This window comes from Maniola jurtina, chromosome 13, assembly GCF_905333055.1.
Source record: "Maniola jurtina chromosome 13, ilManJurt1.1, whole genome shotgun sequence".
In the NCBI taxonomy this organism is placed as follows: Eukaryota; Metazoa; Arthropoda; class Insecta; order Lepidoptera; family Nymphalidae; genus Maniola; species Maniola jurtina.
In genome coordinates this window covers 4,747,701-4,766,465 of record NC_060041.1, presented here as the reverse complement: position 1 = coordinate 4,766,465, position 18,765 = coordinate 4,747,701, and the positions used below count along the sequence as shown (strand labels likewise).

The following is an 18,765-nucleotide window of genomic DNA, read 5'->3' as shown; positions in this document are numbered from 1 at the left end:
GAGGTTGGTCTGGATGATTTTTATTTTGTCGCCCTCTGCGCCGGTGGTTGTTCGGCGGGGGCTGTTGCGTCTGGAGCGTTGTGTGTCGCCTTCCTCTCCCGTGATTTCGTATTGATCCGGGAGTCCGCCAGCACTTCCTCGATATTGTCTAGGACAGCACTCACGGAAGGCTCAGGTGTCACTGGGAGCTGGCCGGTTGGTCCATCCACATCCATGCTCCGATCCGCATCAGGCTCCTCTCGAGTTTCAGGCGCTGAGTCATGCCCGGGCGGTACATCACTCAGTCCTTCACTCGTGAAGAACCTGATGTAGATGGAGCCCGTGGAATAGGCGACCTTCCTGCCGCGCGCCAGAATCGTTGGCAGCTCTACATTGGGGATTCCTAATATTAGGAACACCCCAGGAGGGCTGCTGGTTGTTCTACGGTAGCTGAACAGGGTCCACTGTGACACTCCGTACCATGGGTTTTGGTGAGATAGGACCTGGTGTAGCTGGCCTATCTCCCCGTCGTAGTCAGGGACATAAAGTCCCGACCTAACCCTGACTGGGATTTCGGTCTGTTTTATCACAGTGAGCCCTGTTCCGCTCCTGGGTGATGTTAGTTTTGGCACCACGTTTATGAGCCAGTTACAGGCTTGGTCATCGTGGCACCACATTTTTAGTACACCCTCGCTGAGGAAGGCCTTACCCTCAAACGCCGGGGCGTATCGGGTTTGGCCTGGTGCCAGAGGCTCGATACAGGCCGCGAAAATCGCCTTCTGTATCTGGGCCTGAATGGCATTCGCCTCATCTTGGGTAAGGTCAACTCTGGGGGTGGTGGTTACAGCGACGCTCAGATGCGATTGGGCTGCTGTGGCATAGGAGCCCTTCGCATCTCGGGTGTGTCTGTCGTCAGTCCGTGCGCGTTTGTGTTCCCCCCTGGGTGAAATCGTGTCGTCAAGTCTGTCTCTTTTCTTGTTCGTCTGACTCGATGACGTCCCGGGGTCCTGTCTGTCTTTTGTCTGTCCCCTGTTCCGCTTCCTAAAGCGCGGGCGTGCCCTCGCTTTAGGTGGGTTCAAGGTCTTTGTTGCGTCTGTTTTATCTGTTGGTTTGTTGGATGTTGTTTTTGTTGTTGTTGTAGTTGGGGGTCGAGCGGTGTTGGAACCGCCAGGGCCCGTTGCGCCCCGCGTCTGGATTGGGTTCCCGTCGGGGTCAGTGTGACCACCATCGTTCCCCCTGTCCTCGACTGCGGTTTGCCCAGCCCCGACAGTGGTGGTGCTCGACTTCCCCGAGGCATTAGGGTTGCGATCGGGGGCCGATACCTGCCCGCTCGCCTGTTCGCCTGCGGAACAGCCAGGGGTTGCGCCAGTGTCCGCAGAAGGCCGGCCGCCACTTAGTGGGGGTCGTCCCTCGCTTCCACCTTTGCTTCCTCCGGCCAAGTGGCTGGCGTCCGCGCTTGGGCAGTCGGGTTCCTTTCGCTTCCCGCCTCCGTTTTCCCTACCGTCCGTCGGTCTGTTTTTCAATTTGTCCGTCTGTTCGTCTGCCTGTGTGTCCGTTTGTTTTCGTGTCCGTCTGTCTGTCCTGTTCCCCTTGTTTTTCCGTCTTTGCTTGGGGGCCACAAGCGTCCATGTGCTTGCGCTGGCAGGCACAGGGATCGCTTCGGCAAGGGAGGACATGTCCATGTTAGTAGCCGAGGTCGTTGTTTTCATCATTGTCGAACCGATGGTTTGCGGGTCTTTGCCCCCTCCTGATACGGTGGGGCAGCCTGGGCCCTGGGCGCCGTCGGTAGACGTCGCCTGGGTGCCAGGGTGGGATTTGGGCACTGAGCCGCTACCCACCAGGAGACCGAAATTAGTTTTAAGATCCGCCATTTGTTTTTTAAAAGTTTGTGTGTTATCTGAGTAGTGTTTGTGTGTGTCTCTGTGTGTAAGTGAGTGTGGAGTGTGCGGGAGTTTAGGATTAATTGAGGGACTTTTATGATAGGACATTTGGTTTAGGAGTAGGCTGGGGGAACACGGGAAAGGGTTACTTGGACACTGCTCGGTGTTGGGAGTGGTACCGTAGCAGTCCTTCTTGTCCAGGGTCCTGGGGACGCCGGCGATCCGCAACCCCGCCGACCCGCCCGGTTGCATGAAGGGTGCCTCGTATAGCCGAACCAGCGAATGTCTAGGAGCCGCCTGGTATAGGCTACAACCCAGATCATTCGCTAGTTCAGCCACGCCGGGGACCTAAAGACCGGGAAAGTCTACCTTATGAGGAGTGTCCTTTGAGCGTACTTCATACAACGAAGTTTGGTTCACAATCAAACTCAATATAATTTTGTAGACACGCTTTTCAAATTATTAATATCTGTCTGCGGTTTTTCGGACTAGATGCCCGGGCCATAGTAGCCAATTGTGAACCCAGCCTAAGAAATCCATGAAAGTCTAAATTGAATTCCAAATATTGAAATCTGGTTTAGACATAAAATAACTACTTAATTAAACCGCCTAAACAAAATGAAACCTAAATAAGTCGAAAAGTCAATTAACACTAGGTAAATACCTAATTTACTGTTGATTTGTAGACTTTTAAACTAGTAAGTTATGAACTACAAATAAACAGTATTATAAAGCGTTTAGCATAGAAAATATTATTTTACTAGCTGACCCAACCCAGCCTCTCTTAGGTGGAATTTATGACAAACTTTTCTTAGTGGGGACTGTAATAGCAACATTGACCCAATTCTTTAAATGGATAGTTCCTGAGAGATACTAGATGAGAGTTGCTCCGTGTAAAAACTTACGCACTGTCAAATCTATAGGTATACAATCAAGAGACTGATCAAACAAGTGTAAAATAAAGCTTAGTTAAATAAAAGTATAAAATAAAACACCCCTAAAAAACAAAACGAATAGCTCATAGGAAGGGAACCCACCCATCGTATGAAAGATGATGAATGAAAGAAAGAACAGGTATGAGGAACGCAAGTGCGAGAGGCATAAAAGCGAGAACTGGTATGAATGAGAAATAGACTAAAATAGGCGCTAATAATGTTAGCGGAGCTAGTGTAAAAAAAAAAACTAGAAAAGAGATGATAACTTTCAAATGGTTGAACCGATTTTCTTGGATTTAGCTAAGAACACTCTCGATCAAGCCACCTTTCAAACAAAAAAAACCAAATTAAAATCGGTTCATTACTTTAGGAGCTACGATGCCACAGACTGATACACAGATACACACGTCAAATTTATAACACTCCTCTCTTTAGGTTGGGGGTTAAAAATAGTGCCAAGAACACGCCTTTTATCCGAAAATAATCAATAGAAATATGGCTAAATCGATGGAAGTATCGAAGAATGAAATCCAGTACAAAACATTGAGAACAATCTTCGTCCCACTAACGGGCGTAGTATCGCGAACCGCAACAGGAAATTGAAGAATCAACGAACAATAGCAACAAATTGCGGTACAAATGTGTAGCGAACAATCAAAATACGAGTCCATCATATAAATGTACCGTACGAGGTGGTGGCAAATCGTACATAGCCCATACCACGGATTATATCGTAGCGGTATATTTCAAATCGAGCTTACGTCCGTTTGCTTCAGGCTATTCGATAGGGGTGACAGCTGCAATAGTATATTTTGAAGCGAACCTTGTTTATTTAATAGGATTTTAAATGAAAATACTATTATCGTAAAGATGCAAGAGGTTTTTAATTATTTATAAAAAGACACTAGTTTTCCATCTTTCCGACGGCTTCCATGTTGGGATTGACAGCCATAGACCAATGATTAGAGTATAATATAGACAACAGTACCTATTCCATAACTCATAAAGTAGGCATTATCTGTTAAGATTACTGTTAAATATAGGTACATATTCTAACATTATTCGCCTAGAATTAAAATACCTTTTCTTAGTGAGGGTCTATGGCCTACGCTACGAAAAGAACCTAGATGCAAAAGTTTCTAGACCCAACAGTTTCAGTTGCACATTGACAAATTGGCAATCAGCTAGTTTATCGTTTTATTTGAATAGATAGTTTATTCAAAGTTTTTAAAAGTTATTCATCCACCATCTTTGTCTACAATTCAGGCCTGGGTGGGCCTTGGTTTGGTCAAGCAAATTTTTCCATCAATACTGGTTCGAAGCGATTTCCTCTCAAACCCAAACTTATAAAACCTTCATGTTCCTCTTGACTCCATTTTTTGATCTCTAAATATTCTATAACTCTTTATACAAAACATAAAAATAAAACTTATTTTGTAAAGAGAGCTTTTAATTAAAATTCTAAATAATAAGGAGTTACTTTGTAATAATATTCTGAATTTAGTATTTTTTTTTTGTTGTAAATAATATTGTTCACCTTTATTTTTAGTGACAGCCCTATATCAATTGGATTGAACAGAACATTTAAACAATGATTCAATAGTGCCGGGATATGGGTTTATTATTGGTTTACTATGGACGTTTGAGAAGCGATAATATAATCTCGTATGATAGTTTTGTTACAAAATGTATACATTATGGTGAACTACAATGTTATGCCGTGACTCCGTCTGCTCAGTTTAGGTTTTATAAAAATCCCGTGGGAAAGTTACTCTGTGGTACTTTGGGATAAGAAGTACCTAGTCTATGTCCACATGCAAGCTATCTTTTTGTACCAAAAGTCAAAATCGGCTTAAGGATGGGCAGTGAATGGAACGCGCGCGCTCCTTTAGTCTCCTCCATGTTTTGGCCAACATACATAAAGCTAAGTTAAAATTACCGTTATAAAAAACCTGTCAAGCGAGACTAGGTCGCACTCGAAGAGTTCCGTAGGTACCATTGCGTAAGATACTACATTTTCAGTGCATCACTGCAAGATAATGACAGGCAGCGCCATCTTCATGTATGTGATTTAAGTCAAATAAATAATTATTATAAGTTCATGAACATATTTCAATTTCTTTTGTGGTGTAACCACAAATTCACGCGTTTCAGATTTATTCCTTTACTTATGCGCTATAGACCTATCTACCTGCCAAATTTCATGATCCTACATTATTCATGACCTTCATGACAGACAAGTAAGTGAACCTTTAAGGGTTCCTTTTATATTTTCATGTACGGAACCCTGAAACCTGGTCTACTCCATTTTTAACCCCCAACCCAAAAAGAGGGGTATTATAAGTTTGACGTGTGTATCTGTGTATCTGTCTGTGGCATCGTAGCTCCTAAACGAATAGACCGATTTTAATTCAGTTTCTTTTTGTTTGAAAGGAGGCTTGATCGAGAGTGTTCTTAGCCATAATCGAAGAAAATCGGTTCAGCCGTTCGAAAGTTATCAGCTCTTTTCTAGTTTTCTTATAGAGATTTTTGTGTCGGGGGTTTTTTTTTTAATTTTAAGTTATGGCAATATGCGCTGGCTCTGTTTATTTTCACATAGGACGGGTCCTATGTGAAAATATTAAATTGTGTAATTATAGCAACGTTATATCACTACAAATAAATCCAAATAACCCATTACAAAGTTTTCATGAGTTCATAACTACGAAATATCCCTTCGCGCAAGTATATCAAAGTTGGCACAGAGAGCACGATGTCTTTAACGGTCGTTAAGAATTTAATCGTCCAAAAATTTTCAGCTTTAAACCGTCTACCAAACTGGATTGGGTTAGTTGGAGATTACCTACTGGGTACCTACTACAATCATAATATTCGTAGCAATTGTAGCACAACGTAGACACGTACCAATACATAGCGTAGCGTAAACGTCTACTCAAAAATATTGCTACGAGACTACCAGTCTACTGGTATAGCAAGAATCCTAACCATGGGATCTCAGGTTTGAGTTCCAGAAATCAAACTTTGGATTATCCGTAAGAAGTTAGTTACTTCAATGTTTTTCGTCCTTTTCTTTCAAGTTTTCTGGGCTGCTTTCATGGCATTTTAATTAAATTAAGAGTATGAGTTTCAATGGCTCCTAAATTATTATTAGACTAGCTGATGCCCGCAGCTTCGCCCGCGTGGATTGGTCAGATCCCCTGCAGCATCAGGATTGAGGAGTTGGACTCCAAATTTTTTATGAAACAATGTCGCAAAGTTCCTCTATCGATTAAAAAAGAAATGACGCAAATCGGTTCAGAAATCTCGGAGATTTCGGTGTACATAGGTAGAAAAACACAACTCCCTTTTTGAAAGTCGGTTAAAAAAGTAGCCTATTTTACGCCCTGGTCAATCCTCTACTTGCCTGTGAAAGTCCCGTCAAAATCGGTTCAGCCGTTCCAAAGATTAGCCTTTTCAAACAGACAGATAGACAGACAGACAGACAGACAGACAAAAATTTTAAAAACGTGTGATTCAGTTATGGTATCGTTCAAATAACCATACGAGCTTAATATGAGGTAGTTATTTCGAAATTACAGTCAGACACTCCAATTTTATTTATTAGTATAGATTACAGACAGACACTCCAATTTTATTTATTAGTATAGATAATTAGTATAGATTTATCATTCACCCTAATGCCGGCGCTTGGTTCGCATGGGTTAAGATTTTTCAAAATTCCATGGGAACTTTTTCATTTTCGGAGATAAAAAGTAGTCTAGGGTTTTAACTATACCCATACAAAAAATCGTGTCGATCCGTTGCTCCGTTGCTACGTGATTGAAGGACAAAGCAATAAACAAAACACTTTTCGCATTCGTAACATGGGTAGTGATGGGTAGTGATTAGGCACGTCCAATGAAATCACCCTTAATTCCTTGGAAGAAGATAATGTCTGCATTATGAGAAGCAGCTCGTAAATGATCTATAACGAAGATGCCCACAAAATGATTTATATGTAGAAACGTGGGCAGGGACTGATTATACGGCTGACTTCAAACGGATTTATAGTTGACCTCACCATAATTGTTTGAGTTATGACCAGAGGGCTGCTTTCGTTTGTAAAAGCTCTCTTTAGACGAAAAGTATTGATATTTATTCAGTTAAATAGAGTTTCTAATTATATCATAAACAGTATGACCGAATACATACAAAAAACTTGTGCTGTTATACCAAATAATCTGTTGTATAACAAGTGTAAATTAAAAATTTATAACACCCCCGACAAGTGAAGGTTACAGTAACTAGAGAAGAGCTGATAACTTTCAAACGGCTGAACCGATTTTCTTGGATTATAGCTAAGAACACTCTCGATCAAGCCACCTTTCAAACGAAAAAACTAAATTAAAATCGGTTCATTAGATTAGGAGCTACGATGCCACAGACAGATACACAGATACACGCGTCAAACTTATAACACCCCTCTTTTTGGGTCGGGGGTTAAAAACATTTTAAAAAAAGCTGAATATTGGTTTTTATTTACCTAAAAATAACAGTAAAACAAGATGTCTCCGACAATTCAGGGAGCTAGAAAAGACGATCCGTCGATATGTAAACGAGTCCTTACGGCGGCAATATTCCTAAAGATTCGCTTTTCACTGCCGAAAAAAAAATATCTACTGTTTTTGCGCAAAAGAATTCCAAATTTTATGGCCTTCGTCGAAATATTGGCACTAAAGAGTGAAATCGACGTATTGTATGAATAATATATTATATTATTATTTTTTATTATTTTGTTAGCGTGCAGAATTTAAAGCAGACCCCGGGAAAGCTGTTTGTTTATCAATTTGAATAAATCTGTTATTTGCTCGCTGCCGGCTTAGTCCGTGTTCATATTTGTTCATTTCATTTGCCAAAAGTGTTAAAAGGTTTTACGGTTTGTTGGTGGTTTATCCACATTACCCGAAATAATGACATGATGCGACGACAGCTCTGCAAAGCGTTAAAAATCACATACAATTACCTAATAGGTATTAATTATTTAGTACGTATAAAAGTAGTAAGTAATTAAGGTAAATCTTTACAATACAATATTTTAACACGTTTCCTATAATCACTCGCATAGTAATAATTAATTAGATAGATAGATAGATAGAACACTTTATTGCACACAAAAACACATGTAAAGGAACACAACACAGAAAGAAGAAAACAGAAAAATCAATTGTGTGCAAAGGCGGCCTTATTGCTTGGAGCAATCTCTTCCAGGCAACCTTTGCTAATAAGATTTCATGAGAGTGGTTATGGGCAAGATACGTAGTTAAGAACTGATAGAAATTGAGGTCCCAAGGTGCCAGAACGGCCACTTTGCACCAGGGAAAGACCTTCCATTAGGTAAGTAGTCAGATTACATCAAACGAGACGCCCCGCAGTGTAGAGAGCCACAGAATGGGACTATGTCTGACAGTGGGCATCCATCTGTTAATGATGATGATGATGGAATATGGGAAACAATATATTCTGAAGAACGGTTTCTAGAGTAGTCTCGACGACCCAACAAATAGAATATCAAATTACATTTTGAAACCGTAAAATTTGAAAGGGAAAGGAAATAAAATCCAATTTATAACAATGTACAAGTCCGATCCGAATTCGAAACAAAACATTTGCTTAGATATTTCGCAACTCGACGGTCCCAAACGAAAATCCTATTATGCAAATATGTAAAAGCCGGTTGTATCGATCGGGACTGATATTGGCGTTTGATTTGCAAACAAACACCGCCTTCTGTTTTTAAACGAGTACAATGAACGTTATACAATGGCGTGTGTAAATTTTATAGGGTTAGCGAGAATGTGAATCTCTATTTTCTGATTTTCTTTATTATCAAGGATTGTTTCCCCTGTATTGCTTTTGTTATTGGTAATGGAATCAGTTAAATGGATTTGCGTTTGGCTTGTCAGGTTAGTTTTCTATTATGGAATCGGAATTATACCCCTATGGCAGTCTTCTGGCTTATCTGAATTCTGGCTTATATCTGGCTATAAGAAAGCTCATGGTCATTCCATTGTAGATGAAGAGAGTTGTGGTTGAAATTTCTTTACGTAATCAAATCAGAAATGCAGAAACAAAAGAACCTGAATTATTGACATAGCTCATAGATTAGCAAATATAAGGTGAAAGGATTTAAAGGAAGGATATATAGCTCGGATCGGATAAAAATGGGTGGTAGACATTCAGGATATCGGGGATTTGGTCCTAGTTTGATAAATATCACTTGCTTTAACGGTAAAGGAAAACATCATGAGAAAACCTGCATGCCTGAGAGTGTTCCATATTGAAAATGAAAATGAAAAATGTTTTATCAACAAAATATAGTCTTGTACAATAATTTCCCTGTGTCTGGTGGTACCCACACTAGCTAATCCTGTATCGTGGATACCTAGTTTGCATTTACAATATCCCGTTTACAATTTTATTTGACACTCGGTTAAATTAAAGCTAACAGTATAACAATTATTAAGTAAAACAGCTATTCTAAGGTTAAAGAAATAAAGATAAAAATGAAGATGTTTGTGTGTCTATGAAGTAATTTAGTTGCGTTGCATTAAATAATGTCTAAATAAATGAAAAGTAGTAACAGAGTGCCCTTATTTTAGATTCAGGAAAAGTTTCTCTGTTGCATCGTAACCTAAGGAAGCAAACCATGTTACCATTTTTATTTTGGCTTGTTTAACGGAACAATGCTTAATGTCACATGTTCTGACAACTTTATTGTTCTCAAAGGTGTAAATTCTGCCAATCCACACTCGGAGATAAGACCTGCGTCCCCAATAGGCAGACATCTTAGCTCCTTGGTTATTATGGCTGGCTCCAAATATAAATAAAATTACTATTTTATACTACGTTATACTCCTGAAAATATTGTCACGGGAAATGATCCATAAATCACGTATGTGCATTAAAATGGACAATAAAAACTTTTCTTGTTTTAAATGAACGTTGAAGACGACAAATAACACTGCGAACTTTCACGAATGGATTTTCCCTTGGAGAGAATTTGGGACGGTTAAACCCGTAAATCTTTTGTCCGAGCTCCAGATTCAGTTTACCTATAACGTTAAGCATTGAAAGTTTTTGAATTATTAATTTCAGAAAGCTAACATATTGTTAGGTATGTCTTTTATATTGAATCTCATGAAAAAAATGTGAAGTTAAGATTTACTTTTAGGTAATATAATAGACTAAAGGCAAAGAAAGTACTGAATATTGCTAGCAAAACACGACGAGAAATTGCAAAACAGAAATTTTAATCCTAAATATAAACCGTTTCGTAGTTCTGGCAGTCAGTGGGGACTGCCGAAAGAAATGAAAACTTAAAACTATGAAATAGCATAATCTTTATTAGATATATAACATAGATAAGATAACAGTGGCTTTTTTGGATTTTCAAATCAGCTATATATAAAAGAAAGATTTTTTATTTAACTAAAATTTTTCAAGATCCTACAGATTCCTACCTTACTTTTGAATCGTCAATTGCATCCACCTATTATTATGGATTAATATTAGTTTAGTTTTTACATAATTATCGGCACTCCTAAGTCCTATTTAGCACTAAGCATTATTAAAATTAGCATTTAAGTAAGTGATCTTGAAGGTTTTACCAAGCCCAAAATCGCCCAACGCATTAAAAAAGTTTTCACTTCAGAATTGCAAAGCAGTCAAAATTTTAAACCTTGCCATGAAACGTTTTTAATAGTAGGTAATAAAGTTGCTGATTAAGTAGAAAAATGTGAGTCACGTATGGTTCCTGAGGCCCCGTGCAATATAGCGGACAATAAAAACTTTTCTTGTTTAAAACGCACGACGGAGACGACAAATAGCTCCACCAAGTTCGATGAATGGATTTGGAACGAATTTGGGTGAAAACCGTAAATCTTTTGTTATGTTTCGGATTGAGTTAACGGTAGATTTACCCTTTGATGCGAGTAATTGGGTGTGCTGATGTTTTATTTATTGCTTACAAGAATTTTGCCTGCTGGTTTGCGCGCTTTATAATTAGATTTCTGACAACTTTTCCACCTTGGCAAAATGTTGATATCTTATATATTTAATTATTCTTGTACTGTAGGTATAGATTGAAGTTAGATAGCCCGTGATACACGTAAAGCCCTTTCATAATATGATACAACATTTGGTATAGTTATCTCACTTTGAAAATTGAAACACATTTAATATTTTTGTGATGTAACCACAAATGCTCGGTTTTCGGTTTAATTCCGTTACTTGTGGTATATGAACTACCTACCTGCCAAATTAAGTATCCTATAGGTTTTCTTGGCAGACACGACCGACGGACAGGCACACAGACAAACAGACAGACAGGCAATAAAGTGATCCTTTAAGGGTTCCGGTTTTCCTTTTGAGATACGGAACCCTAAAAACAGAAAAACTAATTTATGTTAGCAGAGATATATCTCCATATATTAGGGATATATGTATCTAATAAAGATCTTGCTTGCGTTCTTCAAATATAAGTGGCTTAGCCACAAGGTACCTAGTCATTAATCACCCGAAATCCACAGAATTCCTGATATTACGGTGAGCTCTAAAGGGTCTATCACGCAATAAAGCCTCGTGAACTATTCGGTTTGACTTTCGAGTAACTGGAGTAGTAAATCACAGTGAGGGAGTACATGAAATTGTTCGGGCTATTTGTACATTAAAGAATAGTTTTTGTACCTACATTAAAATAAAGAAATATAAGAAAATGAATAATTTAAGTACACGAGCAACAAGTGTTAATAAAAAACTTATAACACCCTCGACAAGTGAAGGTTACAGTAACTAGAAAAGAGCTGATAACTTTCAAACGGCTGAACTGTTTTTCTTGGATTATAGCTAAGAACAATCTCGATCAAGCCACCTTTCAAACAAAAAAAAAAGAGGTTGGAGCTACGATGCCACAGACAGATATACAGATACACAGGTACACAGATACACACGTACACAGATACCAAGTCAAACTTATAACACCTCTCTTTTTGGATCGGGGGTTAAAAACTGGGTTAATCGATTTAGAACTTATACGCAAAATGATTTGTAGGAAATAGGTTAGATGCCAAGTGTAATTTTGTAAGTAGATCCAAAACGGCGGGATACAGTAATTTTAGAAGTAACCCGTTTTTAAATAACTTTTAAATACATATCAAAAATTGCGAGGTCGGCAGGATTCGAGCCTGCATCTTCTGGGAATCAAAGTCAAAGTCAAAATCAAAATCATTTATTCAAAGTAGGTACAATTGTACTCCTTTTGATGGTCGAAATTGTTTTTGTACGATATAGTGGTGAATAATCAATTACGTAACTTAAAACTAAAGCTACGAGGGTTCCAAACGCGCCCAAGTCGCGCCCGATATCTTGATCATTAGGCCACAGACCGCCTCGCTGCCAGTTTTTGGCTGTTTTTGATTGAGCAGAGAATATTAAATTTTATTATAGTAGATTTTATTCTACTATAAAGAATGTAGAGAAGGAAGGACACAACGATTCCAAATTTCCAGATGCCTTGAAGGCGTTGCAGCTTGATTTCACCACCTAATTACTGAAGTTTTGCATACCTTCTGGCTTTGCATAAACTGTTCAAGCTATTTTAAATTCAATTCTATTGAAATTAAAGTCGCTTGTTGCCTGTTTCTCTTTCTTTACTAAATAAACGAGTGTTACGGAACTTTTGCTTTTCGTATAATTCTCTCGTACCTCTGTTTGTGGTTTCGACGCCGTGAGATAATTTATTATAGGCTTTTATAAGACGCATACTGCTTGCTCTCTCATATAGATGTGAGTAATGTTTCCTTCATATATCATATACCTAGTGTTAAAGGTTATTTACCTTTTAGTACAATAATACCTTTAGTACCTACTGTTTTAGCTGAAGAGCTTGAGTCCCCACAATAGAGTAAGTAGTTGATGGAATCTTCTATCTATACTTATATTATAAATGCGAAAGTGTGTCTGTCTGTCTGTCTGCTAGCTTTTAACAGCCCAACAGTTTAGCCGATTTTGATAAAACTCGTAGAGTTAGCTTATATCCCGGGGAAGGACATAAACTACTTTTTATCCCGTAAAAGCAAAGAGTTCCCACGGGATTCATAATGGCCCAACCGTTTAACCGATTTATATGGGAACAGAGGTAGCTTGCGTCCCGGAAATTGATGTAGGCAGCTTCTTATCCCGGAATAGCAGAGTTCCCACGGGATTTTCAAAAAACCTAAATCCACGCGGTCGACATCGCGGGCATCATTCTAGTTTTACATGTAAAAAGAAAAGTATTGACTCACTGAGTGACTTCATCAACACCCAGCCCAAAAAGCCTAAAAGGCTAAACTTTGCAAAGAAGTTCCCTTCATAATATAGACATAGTCTTTTGAAATTCCAAAGGCATAGGGATTAGAACACGATTTTTATTTGAATTAACCTTTCTATAGACACCAATTTAGTTCAATGGTTTTGTGTTACTAATTTATCGTATTTCTTTTGTTCTTCTATAAATAGTCACTCCTATATCCACTAGGCAGCCATTAATCACCCGAAATTCGCAGTGTTCCCGATATTACAGCCAACTAGTAAAGGGTCTAACAACGGGCGAGGTCGTAATTGGAATGGTATCCGGCATTGGGGATCGAATTCCGGCAAAAGAAAGTCAATTCAACCGATAGTGAGAATTTGATTTTAGGGGATTCCGATCGGTGATTTTAGTTCCTACATTTCTGTTCTTTATAAAGAGGAACTCTATATTAGGTCCTGGTAGATGTACCTACTCACGAATGCCTACTATAGGATATTTATAGGTTAGGGAAAAACGGAAGTTTTATAGGATCACTTTGTTGTCTGTCTGTCTGTCCGTCCGTCCGTCAGTCCGTCGTGTCTGTCAAGAAAACCTATAGGGTACTTCCCGTTGACCAAGGCAGGTAGGTAGCTCTTATAGTACAAGTAAAGGAATAAATCCGAAAACCGTGAATTTTTTGTTACATAATTTACAAGTGTAAATTAAAAATTTATAACACCCCCGACAAGTGAAGGTTACAGTAATTAGAAAAGAGCTGATAACTTTCAAACGGCTGAACCGATTTTCTTGGATTATAGCTAAGAACACTCTCGATCAAGCCACCTTTCAAACAAAAAAAAGTAAATTAAAATCGGTTCATTCGTTTAGGCGCTACGATGCCACAGACAGATACACAGATACACAGATACACAGATACACACGTCAAACTTATAACACCCCTCTTTTTGGGTCAGGGGTTAAAAAAAAAATTAAAATAAGTTTAAATTTTCAAAGTAAGGTAACTATACCAAGTGGGGTATCATATGAAAGGGGTTTACCTTTACATTCTAAAACAGATTTTCATTGATTTTTACGCATAACAGTTTTTGATTTATCCTGCAAAATGTCGAAAAACATACCCGAGTAAGGAACCCTCGGTGCACGAGTCTGACTCGCACTTGGCCGGTTTTTTATGTTAGAGCAACATCACAGGAGCGCCAGAGTTACTAATTTTATTACATTACGCATATCTGTTAGTTTGGCTCAAGCTTACGTCATATCTGTGTGTACATTGGTGTTCCTAGGAGCTGGAATCTAGGCTCTGGCTCTGGCTCCACTAGGTGGACAAGCTACATCAAACGAGTCGCATAGGTACTGGATTCAGTCCCTACAAGATACGCATGTCCAGCTGTGGACCGCATCATCTGTCGGATGACGGCGATGACTAATATCTGAAAGAACATTATCCACTATCAATCGGTTCATTCGTTTAGGAGCTACGATGCCACAGACAGATACCTACACAGGTACACACGCCAAACTTATAACACCCCTCTTTTTGGGTCGGGGTTAAACATGAGACAGATTTATTTATATGGGAGTCAAAAATATGTCTCGTTTTAGACCTCTGAGCAAAGTACAAAATGGGAAACGCTCTATAATAGATTTCCATCTTACAGTCCATTTGATAATACCAATTTATTCATGAAAAATGTACAAAATGATTACTTACAAATACAGGTAGGTAACGTTGCTTAAAAGCCTCACTATTCGGGTTTACGGTATCTATAACTAGGAATTTTCCTGCTTGTTAGCTTCAAAGGCAATATTCTAACACTTTTGCGCTCGCGTTATCTTCAATGGCGCGGAAAGTATTACTGCTTCTGGGTGTGGGTAATCTTTTATATATATCATTGTTAATGGTTCCCTCGGGTATTAATTTTGAAAGAAATATGTTCTTGTTATTATTTGAGTTCCCTTGGTCTTATGGCTGAGTTTTATTTTCAGAAAAAAAAAGTGTTTGGTTAGGTGGAAGGCTTAATAAATTACAAGCAGAATAAAAATGCAGTATATAGGTAGAAATTGTAAGGCCTGAAAGAGAGAAAAGCCTGCAAGCCAGCATCATGGTGATCATCTCATCGCCGGCCCATCACTAGGCATGGGGTCTCCTTTCAGAATTTAGGCGTCCGTCAGGGCTTAGCCTCCACTACGCTGGTCAATGCGAATTGGCATACTTCACATATCTTTGAGAACAACATTCATATGGAAATTTTTCTTTTCTAAAGAAGTTACCTATTATATTGTCGAGTGCTCGCTGGTTTTTTAATAAAAAATTTGCAGCAGACTGCGGTTCCAGTTGGTACTAAAGACATATTATTATTATAGTAGACACCTACTTATTATAACTGTATCTGAATATTGACATATTATAGGTATACGTGAATATCTTCGACTGAATCTCTATAGATTGCGTCATTCATAAGAAATCTATTTAGATAAAGTTTGATGAATAATAATCATAATTGAACAAAAACAACAAAAAATAATATTCCGTTCATCAGACGACATTATATTTTAATCTCAATACTATCAAGTTTTTGAATTTCTCTAACAGAGTCTTGTCATAATGTTACGTATACTTTGTTGAATAGGCAGAAAAAAATATTAAAAACAAACAGCTAGCGAATAAGTCGCTTACCGCACAGTTAAAACTATTTGTTTTCTGCGAAACTCGAGATTGTTTCTTTGTAAATAGGTATAACCACTGGACTAGAAACTCACTGATAAATGAGTTGTTCAAGAAAACTATTAATATAAAATATTTCACTATAATAAATAGTATTTATCTCTAACTTTTCGACTTTTTGAAGTTATACGAGTTTTAAGCAATTAATTAATAAGTATCACTTGCTTTAGCGGTGAAGGAAAACATCATTAGAAACCTGCATGCCTGAGAGTTATTCATAGTGTTCTAAAAGGTGTGTGGAGTCTGCCAATCCGCACTTGGTCAGCTTGGTTGACTATGGCCCCTTTCTCATTCCCGACCCCGACACGGGTCACGGAGCACGGGTCTACAGAGGAGACCCGTGCTCTGTAGTGAGCCAACGATGGGTTGATCATGATGATAATCATGAAACACTCGTTATACTGTAGACTTTTGAACGATAAAAGATATATTGTAGCATAATAAAAAAAAATGATTAGAGATAAAACTGTGGCAATGTGTATGACTTTTTTGCTAAGAGGTAACGTACATAAATAATAATTATAAAAATACAGATCTAAGTTACTTTGAAATTGTATTAACCGAATCTTATAAAAAAAAATAGCTTTAGTGATCTAATGGTGGTCCAGGTGAAAGAGAATATTAAACTCATGGTAGCAGTTGAAAATATTCCACAACAAATTGTTTCATCAATATTAAATGATGAATGATAGCATTAAATGAATGAATAATGAATTAATACAGTCATCCATCATTCATTTGTTCATTATTTAAAGATGCTGACGTGTATTTTTTAACCCCCGACCCAAAAAGAGGGGTGTTATAAGTTTGACGTGTGTATCTGTGTATCTGTCTGTGGCACCGTAGCGCCTAAATTAATAACCGTTTTTAATTTAGTTTTTTTTGTTTAAAAGGTGGCTTGATCGAGACTGTTCTTAGCTATAATCCAAGAAAAACGGTTCAGCCGTTTGAAAGTTATCAGCTCTTTTCTAGTTACTGTAACCTTCACTTGTCGGGGGTGTTTTTTTTTTAATTTACAATTTGTATACTGAACATCAGACTGCCGGGCACTTATAATATCAAAGGTGCATTTCCATCGAAGCGGAGCGAAGCGGAGATATTGTGTATTTTTACCAGTTCTAAACATTGTTTTCATTGATAACTAACGCGATGTTTATGCACTTCTAGGTAAAACGACACGTGTGAGTATAGTTTACATTTTAGGGGCCAGTCTATAGAAGTCATTGGTTTTGAATATAATGCAGTTATCTCGAAAGGCGAGCTTTTTGAGTTGGAAATCTAATCCTATTATATAGAGATGGTTATCTATGTTAAACTGAGAGACTGTAGCTTAATCGTAACTCATAAACGAGTTGCTTTCGCTGACTTATGCTCCGTCCAAGTTTTCAGTTACTTATTAATTTCACACTTGGTAAGTTGCTTGTCTCGAGCGAGGAAGGAAAATTAAAGGCACCGAGCGCCCCATACTAAAGGAGTGGCAATATTGGGAATAGATTGTGTTATTGCGACCGAATTGCGTTTCATTGAAAAGATAGTTGAGTTGAGAGATACATTTACGTGCACTACTTCCTCGTGAATTTTTATGCATTTACGCGTGCGCGATATTTTACGCTCCTTTGGGTAAAACGACACTTACGAGCATGCTTCAAAATGTGTCAGCCCGTTACCAATATACAGTTGTCGCTGATTTTTAACCCCCGACCCAAAAAGAGGGGTGTTATAAGTTTGACATGTGTATCTGTGTATCTGTCTGTGGCATCGTAGCTTCTAAACTAATGAACCGATTTTAATATAGTTTTTTTTTTTGTTTGAAAGGTGGCTTTATCGAGAGTGTTATTAGCTATAATGGAAGAGAATCGGTTCAGACGTTTGAAAGTTATCAGCTCTTTTCTAGTTACTGTAAACTTGACTTGTCGGGGATGTTATAAATTTTTAATTTACACTTGTTATTATCAATACATAAATCATAGTTACTACTGTTCTATTCCCGTAGAGATAATTGAGTGGAGGACTAGAGATTTTTGAATTGAAACAGTGTTGATCTAGGAGTGCAAAAAAGTTCTCTATTGAATCTATATTGACTTGCAGGGACTGCATCTTAATTTTAGCTCATGGAGTGTTGCTTTCGCTGAGTTAAGCTCTGTCCAAGTTTTTAGTTACTTATTAATTTCACACTTGGTAAGTTGCTTGGTTGCTTGTCTCGGCATCGAGCGAGGAAGGAAAATTAAAGGCGCCGAGCGCCGCATAGTAATGGAGTGGCAATTTTGGGAATAAATTGTGTTACCGCGACCGAATTGCGAACGTTCATTGAAAAGATAGTTGGGAAGCTGCATTTACATGGTTGAATTATTCCTTGTGAATTTTGATGCATTTATTAATTTGTGGGCGGTATTTAAGTTTTTTTTTTACTTTTTGAAGGATTTTTAAAAATAATTTATAGCTGTTTGTAGCAGTTCAGAAAGCAGAAATAAGATTTCTACTTCGTCAGCGTGGATTTCACTTTTTTGAATACCGTGAGATTGAAATCTTTAATTTTTCGGGATAAAAAGTATCTCTTGTACGGTTTCAGACGGCAAGCTATTTCTGTGTCTATCAAGATCGATTCAGCCGCTGAGCCGAGAAATTTTCAAATTTATAACTACTTAATATCAATATAGATTTAAAAAATAAAACTTCAAAACGGAATAAGTATACAAGATTACGCTTTGGCTCCCCACTTCTTCATCTCCTTTTTAGACAAAAAGCCTACTTAATTCCTGAGTACTTAATAGAATTACTGCATAAAGAAATAAGTTAAACAAGCTATTACAAACTTTCCACCTCAAATGTTCTTAAATCTAAATTCTAAATGATAATGAAGTAGAGAGGTACTTAAAATTTCTAAGCAATACACAATAACCTAGATTACGATTTTTT

The 18,765-nt window shown here is 38.2% G+C and overlaps 2 protein-coding genes across 2 annotated transcripts in view; one reads left to right on the top strand and one right to left on the bottom strand.

Annotated features, from left to right (window-relative positions):
• The window catches only part of LOC123870697 (TWiK family of potassium channels protein 12-like), a 159,304-nt gene that overhangs the window by 62,680 nt on the left and 77,859 nt on the right, over positions 1–18,765 (top strand). The window lies entirely within an intron of this gene.
• On the bottom strand, positions 18–17,000 carry LOC123870696. Its single transcript, XM_045914066.1, has 2 exons — positions 16,996–17,000; positions 18–2,207 (listed from the first exon to the last, which is right to left on the bottom strand). The coding sequence occupies exon 2, from the start codon at positions 2,109–2,111 to the stop codon at positions 21–23; it is 2,091 nt and encodes a 696-aa protein (XP_045770022.1). The 5' UTR covers positions 2,112–2,207; positions 16,996–17,000; the 3' UTR covers positions 18–20.